Here is a 15,281-nt window from a genome sequence, read left to right on the forward strand (position 1 = left end):
TGTCCCAGGCACAGGGTACCACCCTGATCCAGCTGCTTGTGGGAGTGGAGTTGCCCTGGTGGAAGCTGTAGGGGCGTGGTGCTAAGGCTTTGCCTGTCATTGCCCCGGGGCGGGCATACCTACCCGCTGCCCAATCCCTAGCCTCAGCCTCAGCCTTATGAATAAACAATAAAGCCAAGCGCCCTCCCTCTGGCATCCCAGACAGCCCAGGGAGTGTGGGCGGCCCCTACGTAGGTCGAGGCAGGGATGCCTAGCACCGGCGCTGCCGCTGTCCTCCTCGCTCAGCTATACTGAATGCTCACAGGTGAGGACAAGCCTGGCTTCTGCAGACCTGGCGAGAGGCAAGGGTGGAGCGGGATTCCAGGGCGGTACAGGGTCGATCTGTGAGTGGGGCAGCCCCGCGGGAGGCGGTGGAGCGCCCTGCGCCCTCACAGGAACGCGGTACCCAGGCGCTGACTGAACAGGGACAGCTCTGTGAGCACTGGGCGAATCTTGCAGGCCTGGGAGGACTTCCAGCATTACTTGTTCCACCCCAGACTTGCAGGTCAGTCTCCGGGAGCGGCCTCGGTGCGGGCAGAGCTTCCAGGCTGGCTGCTTTTGTGTGGGCTTTGCTTCTTTTGCTCTACCCACTCTCGCATTTCCACCGTGTGGAAAAGAAGTTCCTCAAGACTGCGAGTCACTCCTTACAAAAGCATGGATCACAGGGTCCCTGTGACACTTGAAACCTAGCAATGGAGGAGAGATTGGGGGCTGCAGCGGCCTCCAAAATGGGTCCTGCTACTTTACCAAAAACAAACATTTGAATGATTAATGCAGGGATGTCTGGAGCCTTCTTGCACTTCCTGGGTCCCTCAGAACAGATGGAGGACGCTTCTTGGGAAGGTCACCTAATTAGAAAGAAGGTTAGGCTGGGAAAAGGCTTTGCTACACTTGGTACTCCGGCGTGGCACATAGGCATTGTCCTGAGGTGCTGAGATGCTGTGTGTGCATCCTGGACACTGAGAGAGTTCAGCCAGTGTAGACGATAATCACCTAGAAGATAAAACTGGCTGAGCAAGAGAGCAGCCAAAATAGGACTCTCAAGAATTTGGAGGTCTCCTAAACGAGACGAGACGTTCTTTTCTTTACTTAGAAAGAAAACTCGGGTACCAAATTAAAATGCAGATCTCTTGCGGAAGATACCAAAGAAGGCTGCTTCAAGTGCCTCCAATATCTTCCCTTTGGAAGTTTTCCTTTGAAATTTAAGGAGAGTTAAGGCAAGTTTCACAAACCACCCACAGAGTTCTGAAAGAGCTCTTCACTGAGGACCAATACACGTGCTCAGAAATTGCATGGCTCCCCCTTCTTTTTGTGTTTTTCCTTGATCACAAGTCATCTATAGAGCTCCTGTGGGTCTCCCTCAGCTAAGCATCTTCTGTACTGCCAGCAAATCCTTAGCAGCATCATTCAGAAAGACTCAGAGTCCCCGGGAGGGAGGTTTCACAGTGTCAGAACACTGGTTCTATTGTTCAGAGTAGAGATTAAAGCTGGACTGATTTGCTCTTATGGATAAAGTTGAATTTGTTACATAGACTGTAATAATGAACCACACGCTTATGACCAGCCTTAATATTGATTGCAAAACTCCCAAGGCTCACTAAGTCTCAGGCAGCTACAGCAACAGAGCCAATTAGGGAAATGTGGATTCGCCTTTGTTTTCATGCAAAGCTTCTGACTATATATTGTGGGTGTTTCCTTCTGGACTGTCTGGTAATTTGTCACTATAGAAGTATTTTTATGCTAAGTGTACGTTCAGAATAAAAATGAGGAAGATGAGCTCATCTTCTATGATAAAATAAACTTTTTAATCCCTATTCACTGTGTAGCCCCAGCTGGCCTAGACCTAGATGTAAAGATGAGGCTGTCCTGGAACTCAGCCTCTGCCTCTCCAGTGATGTGACTAAAGGCGTGGGCCATCATGCATCGTGCATTGCATTGCATTCTTGTTAATTGAATTTTGTTTATTCTAACATAGGTGAAGAAGCCCTTCGAACGTAGTCAGGGTTTATTCTCTAAGATGAAAACTCAATTTTTTCAGTTAAGATATGTGTGGTCAGCCAATTTTTCCATATTGCATTTACTTATTGACAATGAAAAAACTCTGTGAAATTTCTTTCGGCTTTCCGGTAAAGGCCAACTAGTGCTCAGAGATCTTGCCAAGTGAATGAGGTTTGTGAATCCCAAAGGACAGAAATAAAGTGTCAAATTGGGTCATTGAAAAGAACTGTCTGATATGGAAGCAACTGCTTGCCGAAGGAAACTGCTCAGGACAGAATTCTGCACTGAAAATCTGAAAAGGGAAGTTAGGTGAAGAACAAATAGTCCACAATTGATTGATTCTGTACATACTGCAAATTGTCCCATCTTTGCAGTTTGAGGGACTTGTACATTGGAACTGTATTGACATGTCTTACATTGCATGATGTTTAAGTTTCTCCAAACTGCCTTCATGTGTTTTGTCATTTGGTTCTTGTCTGTCCTCCACTGTTTGAAGAAAATAGAATGCTTATGATGATGCTTCTGGTGGTGATGATGATGGCTAAGCAGGAGTCTCCTCATCTTCATTTTTCCATGTGGTAATTTTGTTGTGGAGATTTTTTCCAAGGTTCGGCTGGAACTTGAAGGTTATGTTCTAATCTCCAAGGCAAGCTTCTCTTTCTAAGGATAGGATGATATTCTGAAAGTGAGAAGCATGGATATTTAGTTTGTTTGCATCATGAAATAGACTAAAGCTTGGGAAGGGAGCAAGATGAAGAACTCATTTGTGGTCTGCAGGGTGGAGAGGGCACTTTGCTTGTAGTTGACTTGCTCACTCACCCTCTTCTCAGTCAGCGCTGGCCTGGGATGCTGCAGCTCTTGGGGGAAAAAGTTCTTCTTATAGCTACTTTATTTTCTGTCATTCCACTGTGATGGAACAGACTGCTGAAAAGATCATTTGTCATTCTAACTCTTTAATTTACAGTAAAGGATGGATCCAGCCCAATTCTTAGACCCTGTTTTAGAGACCAGTGACAGTTGCCAATATTACATTGAATCTGTAATGGGGTGCCTTAATGCCAAGAGCTATGGCTAGATTAATAGGGCCAGAGTAGACTAATAAAATAGTATTGACAAGGAGAACCTTGATACTTAGAACAAGACAAGATAAAACAATGACAAATGGATCAATGAGGATCAATAAAAGCACAAAATGAAGAGAGACCGACAAAGAAGGATTTTTTCCTTCATCAATCAGAGAATTACTAATTAGATTTCTAAATGGTGAGAGGGTAATTGAGAAACAAGATGACTTGATGCTCTGAGGCTTGTTACCTCTCTCTCTCTCTCTCTGTGTGTGTGTGTGTGTGTGTGTGTGTGTGAGAGAGAGAGAGAGAGAGAGAGAGAGAGAGAGAGAGAGAGAGAGAGAGAGAGAGAAACAGAGGGAAAGAGAGGGAAAGAGAGGGAAAGAGAGAGAAACTCTCTAAAGGTAAAATATAGTGTAAATGATAACACAATTTGTTGGTACTGTGAAAATGTTACATTGAAAAATCAGCCTAAAGTGACCACGTGGTCAATCATATAAGGAGAGACTGAGTGCTATTCAAACTGGTACAAAACAGACACTGCATACTCTTTTCCTTGTTCTTAAGTGATTTTTACATTGACTCCCTACCCTCAGTTATTTGTTGACAGCCTCCTTCATCTACTTGGCATTATTAAATACTGTAGACAATAAAGACCAGTGCAGAAGAGTAGTCTCGTTCAGAGTGAGAAAACTTACAGGGAAGATAATATGGGTAAAGAAGCTGAGAAAAATGGCTAGAGAATGGGCCAGGAGGGTTCTTTGGGCAGCAGTTACCTGTCAAAGCATGGTCAGGGCTTGATGAGGGAACAGGGCAGAGCAAGTGTCAGGTCTAGTATGGTAGAAACAAAATCCATAGGAAAGCTCGTGAGTAGAGCATTCAAGAGGGAGCTGTATCTGCCTAAAGGTGGGGATTTACTGGGCCCTGGTGTGGGATTTGGATAGGAGATGTGCAGCTGTGTGGTTGTACATTTGGAAACGTTACATTCTGTGTCTTGGAAAGGCAGAGACGCCGAATGGTAAAAATAAGAACCTTGAAGTACGAAAGACTCGAAAAGATCAAACAAATCTGCATGCTACCACTGAAACAAGTTAATTATCCTCTGTAAGCATGTAGTTTTCTCATCCCAAAGATAACCAGGATCATGGTAGCACCTATCTCACTAGGCGGGATTAGATGAGGCACATTTCCATCATGCACTTAACAAAAGTTGGCACAAAGCATTACCCAAGCACTAGGCACTCTTGATTGATCACTGTTGTTTTATTCTCAAGAACAAGCCACCTGGGTGGTCTATAATGAATTACAAAGGAGAGAGTCTAGACAGAGTCACCAATTAGAAGGCAATTATAAGAACGATCCAGTTAGGAAGCAACAATTCCAAGAGGGACAATGAAGGACAGAGTCACAGAAGTTGGGACTCTGACATTTATAAGAGAAACATTGATGATGATACTGAAAGTTGGGTGAGAAAAACAGTTGTGTCTGAGATAGACCTGCGTAGCTACTGGGCTTTAAAAGACAGGGAAAGACCCCCATCTGTTACTTGAAGGCTATATGTCAGCTTGAGTTGCAAATGAATATTTTGTAGCAGTCACTACAGGATCCGTCCTCCTTGCTTGAAAGCTCAAGCGTCCCTTTGGATAGAAAGGAGAAAGAGCAGACCCACAAAAGGCTGCAGCTTCACTACGATCCCATCATCCCAGTAGACAAAGGAAATCTAAGAGCAGGGATTTTATTTCGCTCTCCATTCCTCCTCAGCTTTTCACAATATTTCTGTGACTATCAGCCACTTGTCATAGCTTACCTGTGTCTTCGGTACTCTTAGGACAGTGTTCACAGTCCTTTTCTAATAGACATGAAATTCAATTTATCCTTTGAGTTTGGTCATAATAAAAATGTTTAGCATTCTGGTTTCCCTGTCATGTCTTTGTTTTGGTAACACACTGAAGCAATAATGCTCTTCATCCCATTTGGAAACACTGATCACATAAGTGTGTAGAAAACCTGATGTTTAAGTCTAAGGCTACACTTTTCTGTTTGTTTGCTTTTTAATACCACTTTTCACTGTTACTGAGGCTTGACTATGCCCAGACTGGACAAAGAAGGAGATCCTGGACTGTGTCTCTTCAAGACTGTAAAAGATAGTGCTTGACAGAACAGCTTATCTGCTCACCCACCAGTGGCAGAAATGCAGCAAATGACTTAGAGGACAGCTAAGCCATTAGGGAGCTTGATGGGGAGTGACAGACAAAGTGATAGTGATTAGCTTCCTAAGAAATGCTTTCTAAGCTGGGTGGAGCTAATATCTGCTTCTTGTTAGGAGTTTGATTAGTCTGTCAGAACTAACCAGCATTGGGAGACACAGCAAGGAAAGCACCCAGAGGCGCGGGATGAACAGTGGAGGAGCATTCCTTCCTGTTGTTCCTTAAGTATTCTGATGACTGAGACAATTCAATGCGAGACGCAGTGTAGCATGAATCTTAAAAGTTCTTATTAATAAAGTCAAACCCGAGGCAAGTTATTGGGGTCCATGCTGGTAGATCAGAGAGACAGAACAAGCCACAGCTATCTCACCTCGCCGGATCCTCATCTGGTCTTGTCTCCTCAGACTGGAGGCCTCTGAGTCCTCATCCGGAATGGGTCTCAGCTGAATTACTGCTCAAAAGCCTGAATGCTTAACCAGCCACATGCTTAACCAGCCAAATGCTTAACCAGGCCAAAATCTTCTAGTTTCTGGTCCTCACGCCTTATATATCTTTTTGCTTTCTACCACCACTCCCTGGGATTAAAGGCTGGCTTTCTGGGATTAAAGGCGTGTCACCATGCTTGGCTATTTCCAATGTGGCCTTGAACTCACAGAGATCCAGAGGGATTTCTATCTCTGGAATGCTAGGATTAAAGGTGTGAGTGCCACCATTTTCTAGCCTTTGTATCTAGTGGCTGTCTGTTCTCTGACCCCAGATAAATTTACTAGAGTACACAATATTTTGGGGAACACAATACCACCACAACGCAGATGCTCACACACAGTGAAATATTCCCTTTTCCCTTCTCCCAGCAGAGTAGCCTAAAGACAATTGAGGCTTTTCAGACAGTATTTGCTCAGCATTTCCTCTCTCCTGGGCACTTAGCCACATAGTGGGTAGAGTGTAGAGAGATCAAAGAAAAGGCCAGAGACCACAAAATATGGCTTCATGGTTTCTGTGGGGCTAAGGTTATTATCATCAGCCTGACTGTGGTCACTCCTTTCATTCATATTTCCTAATGTCATGCACTTCCCATTGTCTAATGCCAACTCCTAAGAGGGGTAATAGGACCTGCACTGGTCCTGGAAGATGAGGGCATCTGAAATCATCTATTAATTTCTCTGAGTGGCAGACTGCTTGCTGCTGCCATTCCTACAGGCCATCATTTCACTTTCTCCTAAGGTTCAGATGTTTCTCCTAAGGTTCACTAGTGGAGAAAAGGAGCATATGGCCTCAACACACAGACACACAAAAGGCTCGTGGCTCACCCCCACTTTCTCTGCTGTAATTGGATTTAGAAAGCAGGTGGCCAGCACTTAATCACAGAAGCGACAGCCTTTAGAGCCGAGGCAGGTTTCCCTGCACACAGACATTTAGAACTCTAGATGCAGAAGGATATAAGACCCTAAAGGAGAATTCTATCTTGGAAAGCTGAGGCTAGTTAAACCTTTACATTTTTCCCCTTTCCACTCAAATCTAATTTGTTCATAAAATTCTCCTCTCAGCTCGTAGGACCACAATCAAATGTACAGTACTATTCTCACGTGTGGGTACCTCCACTCCCTGAAGGAAGCATGCTGAGATGGCAGAAACATTCTTAGTTTTTGTTGTTGTTTTTTTGTTTTGTCTTGTTTTTTTGCTTCATGGTAACAACACATGAGTATACGCTCACAAAAGTAAGGATTCTCAAAGTGTGTTTTGTTAATTCCCTGTTTCGTCAAAGGAGGAGCTGAAGCTTTTTATTCAGCTTTTAACAAGATAAGTAAATTCAGAAATCATTTCCTAATGCTAGTCCATGTCCCTCTAAACTCTGTTACAGCCCTTGATGTTTTGGGCTACTCTGGATTTTATCCAGAAGCATAGCATCATCTAGACCAAGCTTTTAGACCTATTTTTTTTATGAACTTATGGCCTTGTGCCTGCTAAGTAAGCATTCTGTCACTGAGCTGTAGGCCCAGCCCCTAGATTGCCCCTTCCATCCTCTAGTATGTTTAGTATTAGCAAATGGAAAAAGAATGGATATCTTCCTGAACAGATCTGAAACAAACCAGAAACTTCTGTAGTTATCAAGGCGTTTTCAATACCGATATAGTTCCCTAGTTCAGTTTGTCTGAGACCACAGAAATCCAAAGGTGTGGACTCATTGCCCATGGACACTTTTGATTCACAGTTTTCATTTGTCTTTCTTTCAAGGAAGGAAAAGTGAGACATCAGGGCAAACACCTATAGGCACATGTCACCTGACGATGGAATAAGGTATTTTCTGGCACATCTAAAATAGAGTGATAACTCAAATGTTGGTATGCATTGGCATGTGTTATTTCTTTTTCTTTTTTTTTAATCAAATGTCTTCTCCAAATTTTCTCTTTTTAAAGTGATGCTATGTAGAGATAACTTAATATTTAGTTAAGATTGTTCTAATTCTTACCATCTAAATGGTATCTGTTTCACTGAGGGTCTTGGTGGGGTGGAGTGACTTGAAGAGATACACGAGATCTCCTAGTTTCTCCTAGTCTCTCTGGCCTCAGCTTCCTTTAGCTGCTGACTGTATGATCTTGGATGACACAGTTCCTCTCTGAACATGGCATTGTGACAGCTCACGGCTGGGTTCTCTTCCTGTATTTCCCAGAAGCCTGTGGAGTCAAAATTCAGTGTGGCTCACCATTCTAGAAATGCAGTGGCTCGGGCATGGCAAATGCCTGTTGCTTTATCCATTTCTATACATTGGGGATTTGGATGCTGTTCATCTGAGCTCTTCTGACTCAAGGTTTCCCAGGAAGATCAGCTCACCGATGATTCCCTGGGTGGTACTGGTGTTTGCAGCCTCAGCTTCAATCTGTGGATTCCTTTCCACACATTAAAAAAAAAATTCAGTTTTCTTTTGTTCTTTAGCCGTCAAATCATGCTTCAAGAAGCTGACTTTCTCTTTTTCTGTGGTAAAAGGACCTTTAAGACTAAATGGGAGCCAGGTGTGATGGCACACGCCTTTAGTCCCAGCACTTGAGAGGCAGATGCAGGCGGATCTCTGTGAGTTCAAGGCCAGTCTAGTTTACAAAGTGAGTTCCAGGACACCCAGGGCTGTTACACAGAGAAACCCTGGCTCGAATAACAAAACAACAATAAAAGACAAAATGGGATAACGTGTGAAAGCTTGTTATCCTTCAGGGAAGAACATCTCATGAAATTGTGTGTTTCTGTATTTCCCAGCCTCAAGTTATGTGCATAGTCTAGGCAGATTTGTTGAATGCACTTGAACAAAAGCAGAAATGTAAACTTCGTAAGGATGAGGATGTGATTTTTGTATTTTAATTTCTGGATTGAATCTTCTAGAAAACTTACAGAATCTTAGACAATCTTTTCTTATTGTGCTGGGGATCAGGATTTGGGAAATTTTCAATAATGTGAAATCAAAAAGCTATACACAGCACAATGAATAGTGCATTAAATGCAAACCTTTAAATTGTGGGGTGGTGAACTATTTTAATATATAATTAGAGGGTTAGCTGTAATGAGAATATGAGTAGTTTGAAGACTATAAAAAAATCTAATTACTATAAACCAGAGTTAACTAGCAAGAAGTGAAAATTTAACATTTTAAAAATAACAAATGTTCACATTGCCTAAGTATCTTTTCTTATTCTAAAATTTTGAAACATGAAAGTTTTGTGTATATTTTTTCTTGTTGTTGCAAAGAGTTTGAACATTTATAAAGTATATTTTGGCTACAAAATGAATCACATGCCTTTTTAAACTCATGACAATAATTGGTTTTCAGTACGTTTTGATATTTATCGAGTTTTAAAACATATTTTCTATTTTGACCACTGTAACAAGATACCATAACTGGGGGTTGGGAGGGGAGAGAAAAGGGAACTGTATACAACTCCAGTTACAGTAGAAGAACAACAAGAGCCCTCAAATTCAGCTCTTACATGTCTGGACTCTTGAAGTCCAAGCTAAGGGCAGTAGCAGATGTGGTATCTGGTTAGGGCCTGGTTCCCAGAAGCTGAGTACTGATGAGCCTCCGATGATAGACAAGAGGGGAAGTGGAGTCTGAGGGCTTTTTCACAGCGACCCTGGTCTCCTTCGTCAGTGCTCTGTCTTCAAGACAAAATTTTCTAAAAGCCTCATCTCCCACACCATCCTTATGATTAGGTCTCATGAATTTTAGGGACACCAACATGCAGACCACAGAAACACAGAAAGTTCTTTAAATGTGTTTGTAACCTTTCCTTTCCATCTCCTAGACATGGTGCTGTTTCTACAGTCATTGTGTGTACCATTTCCCAGGGAGCTCTAAGTTAAGTCAGCTGCAGAATTCAGAAAGGAAAAGCAAACTGGGTTATCCACGTCTCAAGGGGACAGAGAAATAGAACAAGCGTCTCCTGCCTCCCTTCTCTGGGAGGAAGTCAAGGAGACCACTGTACTTCAGGGTTAAGTTACAGGAGCTCACTTACAAATATGTCCACCTGACAGTGTGCTCTGCTTTACTTTTCCACAGGACTCAATTGCTGGGGCTGTCAACTCCTTCAGCTTGTGTGTCTCGTCCACTATGAGCAGACCAGCTCTGACGCACAGCTCTGTGGCTTTCTGTCGCATTCTCTTCCTCCCCCTAGCTACACAATGCCTGGCTTTCCCCAAAGCAGAAAAGATGGAGGTAGCACATGCTTATGCGGAGAAAGAGCAGTCTCAGAAGATGGACACAGGTGACCCAGAAAACATCTCCTTTGCTCCAAAGTCCATGTCCCAGCCGATGTCCTCTGAAGCTCCAATGGTACTGTCTGCAGGATCATCAGTGATGCAATTAGATAAAGTATTCTCTGTCAACAAAGAACACCACCTTCCAGGAGCTGGGCTTCTCAAGATCCCTGATCTTCACTCTTCCAGTGAGCCAGTGGTCTCAACCAGTGAACAAAGGCATGGCCCCAGTCAGTTTGAAAGAATGTCTCCTAAACACAGACTTTCCAAGGCCATGTCAATCATTGCTGTCTCATCACCTACTTCTCTTAGTCCTCACCAGGAGGGACCATACAGCAGTTTTAGCACCCAGCCCACTGTAGAAGGGATCACAGATGTAACACGTGACTTCCTGAAGTATGTGGATAATCAGTTGCTTGCAACTGAAAGTCAGGAAGCAGTTAGCTTGGGAAATACACCTTCATCCTATATAAATACCAAAGAAATGCTAACTGCCAATCCAAGAACTGAGGAACTTAAAACAGATGAAACCAAGAGGACCACTGCCTTTCCTGGTGCTGATTCCACAGCAGACACAGAGCCTGGTGGGGAGAGGCCCTCAGAGAAGCTGGCTGACAATGCCCAGACCACTGTCACCCCACACTCGGTGGCAACCCCTGAGGATATTTTGAATATTGATCCAACAGCTGACAGTCTCCTGGGGGACCTCAAGGTCACAGTGAGTGTCAGCACAGCTGTTCCAGTTTCTTCTGTCCCACGTGATGAGTGGGATGACACCAAGTTTGAGAGTGTGAGTCAGACAAGCACCCCAGATTCAGGAGACAGTGCAGAGACTCCAGTGATCACAGAGCCACCACACGGAATGCCTGAGAGCTATGAAGGGATTGAGGGGAACCCTGCTTCCACAGAGGTTAACAAGGTGACTCCAGGGCTGCCGGAAGGAGAAAGACCCCTGGGGACAGCCCTGATAATTGCACTGGAGGAAGAGAGATCACCAGTCTTTACCCATCAAATTTCCTCGACTCCCACAAGTCTGACAGAAGACCCTGAGGTTTCCAGTGTGAACCTGTTCCCAAGTGCCCGAGGCTTCGCAGCATCCACCCTGGAGGACAGAACCATGCTTTTCTCAAGGAATGCAGTTTCTACCTCTCAATATGAGTCTGAGACACATCAGGCACTAGGAAATGTGCTAAAAGGTAAGGGAGAAAAGTAAAAAACTGAAACAACAAAAACACCCCCAAACTTTTTTCAATTTGGAAACTTTTAATTTGGATTTATTTTTTATTGTTATGTATTTTTTCAATTTTTTGAGATGGGATCGTGAAAGGATTCCTTGACTTCACTATTTTCCTACCTTTGCCCCTAATTGCTAGGACTGCAGATGTGTGTCATCATGCCTGGCTGGTTAGTTAGTTAGTTAGTTAATTTGTTTGCTTACTTTGGTTTTAGCCTTAAACTTACCATGTAGTTCAGTTGACCTCAAACACATGACTACCCTGCTCTCTCTACCTCCTGCGTAGTGAGATTACAGACGTGTCCTGCTAAGTTAGCCTTTGGTTTTATTTTTAAATGGTGACTTAGAAACAGTTATTCAAGTTTTAATCAAAGACAGAGTATTCAAATAAATCATATCTACTCTATGAAAAAATCATACCTTGCACATGTCAAGCTCTTCAACTAAAAACAGTTTCCTGCACACCCCACTCCTCCTTGGGATACTTGGCAATGTTTGAAGATATTTTGAGTTGTTTTGACTAAGGGTTACTTCTGATATCTCCTGGTTAAGGGCCAGGAATGTTTTAGAACATTCTACCTCTGCAGAACAGCTTCCAAAGAGAAATGTCTCAGTCAATATATCAACAGCATTGAAACCAATGTAGCTGAATATTCTTCAAATCTTTTGTTATTAAAATATATAAATACATATGAAAATATAAAGTAAACAGGTATATGTTTTAGTTTCACAACAAGGTATGATACATATTTATACCTCACTGCAAAATATATGCACATCTTTGATATTTCTCACCAAAAATAATTAGGTAAAATTTATCCTGTGCTATTATCCACTTTGGTTCTCTGACCTTATTTGCCCCAAAATAAATTGGTTAGAAATACTCTGGAAAGAAAATATAAATTATCCAGTGGCTTCATTCTGAATTTTCTTTTTCTTGACCTCCTCATCTTAAAATATGAGAAGGTGAAACCTTAACATTGGTTGTTGATGGATTATGTTATTATTATGTAGTTGGCCACATAATAGCATCCAGAAGGAAAGACTATGTAAAAAGTGGATATATTCATTTCCAATTGTTTTAGAATATGCAAATCTTAAGACCTGAGTCAAATAACCTGTTAATGAAAAGAAAAAAAAAACAGATTTGTAATATGGCTTATAAAGTTTTGTTGAGATTTAATTAAAATGGTAAAAGTGATCATTTGATAGATAACAAAAGTAAGATGGAATGGTTTACATGCCTATTTGAGTTTTTAGTTTTTGTTTGTTTGGTTTGTTTTGTTTTGAGACAGTTATCTCAAGTTGCTCAGACTCACACTTGTTAACTACCAAAGCTGGCCTTTAATGCCTGATTCTCTCGCTTCTCCCTCTTGACTGCTCTGATTATAGTTGTGTGTTACCGTGCCCAGTTTCTAATTCATTTTTAGAATACTGAAAGGGCTATAAAGTGTACATTTTCATAGATACTTCCAGAAAATGTTTTATAAGTTCTACTTAAACTTTTTGTGAGGGGACAGTTTCTTACTATGTAACCGTGTGTGGCTTCAAAAGTGTAGAGGGTCACATGCCTCTGCCTCTCAAAAGCTGAGATAAAGTCATGCACCATCACTCACAGCATAAGCTGCTTTTAAAAAGACATTGAGTTGAGCTCATGTAAGCATGAGGATGTTAAATAGGATGAAATAATAATTTCGCTCCAATTGTCCATAGCACCTATGTTTCTAGAACATAAAATCACATGGCCCCTAAGATACATTACACCAGCAAGTCTATATTGTTATATTTTGGACTTTTACAGTTGCAAACTGAAAAGAAAAATAGATTTGATAACGTCCAGGCTATTAAATATGCTCTCAGTAATAACTGCCTCATTTACCCACTGTTTTGTGAACAGGCTCAGTGGTTAAGAGCCCATCCTGCACTTGCAGAGGACTTGAGTTTGGTTCCCAGCACCCACATCAGGTGGGCTCACTGTAACTCCAGGTCCAGGGAACCCAGCATCCTCTTCTGGCCTCCATGGGCACCTGTACTAGTGTGTACAGACATATGCACAACAACATACTTAAAAGTAAAACAATTAAGAAAAAGATGTCTATTGAAACACTACTTTGTGCAAGGTACCCTGTTGCATGTTTGGAATAGAAAGACTTTACCTGTTTCAAAAAAAATTAAAGAAGGAAAGAGAGAGAGAGAGAGAGAGAGAGAGAGAGAGAGAGAGGGAGAGAGAGAGAGAGAAGAAGAAGAAGAAGAAGAAGAAGAAGAAGAAGAGGAGGAGGAGGAGGAGGAGGAGGAGGAGGAGGAGGAAGGAAGAAAGGAAAGAAGGAAGAAAGGAGGGAGGGAAGGAGGGAAGGAAGGAAGGAAGGAAGGAAGGAAGGAAGGAAGGAAGGAAGGAAGGAAGGAAGGAAGGAAGGAAAAAACAGTAGGTAAATACTATTCTCATTTAATAGTGAAGGACACTGAAGGCTAAAGATGATCAGTAGTTAGCTTAGGTCACAAAGCTAGAGAGTGGTTGAATCAAAATTCAGACCCAAGTAAACTGGCTGTGTCATCATTATTCTCGTCCACTGTGGGACAGGATTCCATGGGTGGTATCACGATCCTTCTCCTTTAACACATGTGGGAGGGTAAGAGTGCACACCATACCCTGACTGCTCTGCCTGTCTATCCTGGAAACTAGGTGAACACTGGTTGGTGTAATCATTAGTTTTTTGTTGTTGTTGTTGTTGTTGTTGTTTTAAAATGCCAACTTTCTTTCCCCTTTTTATATGCAAATGTGAACATTGATACAGAAAAATACTTTGGAGAGATTTTAGTATGACTTAGTTTTGTATAGTTTGTTTCTTAGCAGACTGATTCAACCAATATTCAAACATGTCTGAGAAGCCCAGGTAGCCATCTTCCTATTTTGCTTCAGTTTTATTCTAGGGTTTTTGTTTATTTGTTTTCACATTTCCTTCTTTATTTCTGCCTTAGTTTGCCCCACAACTCCCCCAAGCAGCCACAGTAACATTTGTTTACTGGTCTTTGATTCCCAAGTTGTCTTTGTTGTTCCGGCCTCTGAAAGAGTTATCTGTCCTTTTTCAATTTATTGACCTCATGGAGACTTTAATGTATAAGAATTTGGTCTATTTAAAAATGTTTCCCTCCTTTTAAGACATCACTCAAGAGATGACTATGGCCACTCAAGAACCAGACCCCATAATACCCGTGGTGACACAAGAGAATATTGAGGTTCCCAGAGGCAGTGGGGAGCCTGAAGAAGGCATGCCATCTCACTCTCCTGTGTCTGCTGATGTGGGTGCCACTGAGCTGCCCGGAAGATGGGAGTCTCTGGCCACTCCAGCCTCCACCACTGTTGTCCCTTGGCCTCTTGAAGTGACCTCTTCTATGGAAGGTCAGTAGGGGAATGTGGGTTCAGTGTTTGAAGGAGGAGTGTGAATCTTTACTGTGAGTTACTGGGATGAGCGAGACACCTGGCCTTTCACCAGCATGCATGTGTTCCCTACCTGGAGAGATGGTCAACTCTCTTTGCTTGTAAAAATGCATTATAGCCTCAAAGGATGAGATGGCTCTCCTGGTCTCCAAGTCCAAACCTTCCGAGGACTCCCTCTTAAGAGCCAGGGTTGGGAATTTAAAAATTGTAAGGACCTGGGTTTAAAGCCACCTTTGGCCCTGTGGAAGACTGTGACCTCAGATAAGCTGCCGAACTTCTTTCGTAGGCCTCTGTTTATTTCCAGTAGTCTGTTTAGGATATGATAAAGAAGTAATGTATGAAAAGGGCTTTCTATATCATAGACCCTCAGGTGCCCTGCTCTCTCCCTCGAGGGCAATGAAGTTTTGACATCTGTCTGGTTATCAGAATCTTTTGGGTGAGAGAGAGACAGAGATAGAGAAAGAGACAGACAGAGACAGAGAAACAGAGAGACAGAGAGAGAAAGAAAATATATTTCAGAAATATATATAGTTCTTCATTTATCTATTTCATCATTGTCTAAG

General features: G+C 42.4%; 1 protein-coding gene across 1 annotated transcript in view; it reads left to right on the top strand.

The window, feature by feature from the left end:
* Window positions 1-321: 321 nt before the first annotated feature.
* The window catches only part of LOC114696018 (armadillo-like helical domain-containing protein 4), a 99,424-nt gene continuing 84,464 nt past the window's right edge, over window positions 322-15,281 (top strand). The window contains exons 1-3 of the mRNA XM_028873546.2: window positions 322-544; window positions 9,852-11,244; window positions 14,440-14,679. Of these exons, the coding sequence (XP_028729379.1) occupies window positions 9,903-11,244; window positions 14,440-14,679 (1,582 nt within the window). The 5' untranslated portion in view covers window positions 322-544; window positions 9,852-9,902. The remainder of the gene's footprint in view (window positions 545-9,851; window positions 11,245-14,439; window positions 14,680-15,281) is intronic.

The sequence above is a fragment of the Peromyscus leucopus genome, chromosome 9 (assembly GCF_004664715.2).
Source record: "Peromyscus leucopus breed LL Stock chromosome 9, UCI_PerLeu_2.1, whole genome shotgun sequence".
Lineage (NCBI taxonomy): Eukaryota > Metazoa > Chordata > Mammalia > Rodentia > Cricetidae > Peromyscus > Peromyscus leucopus.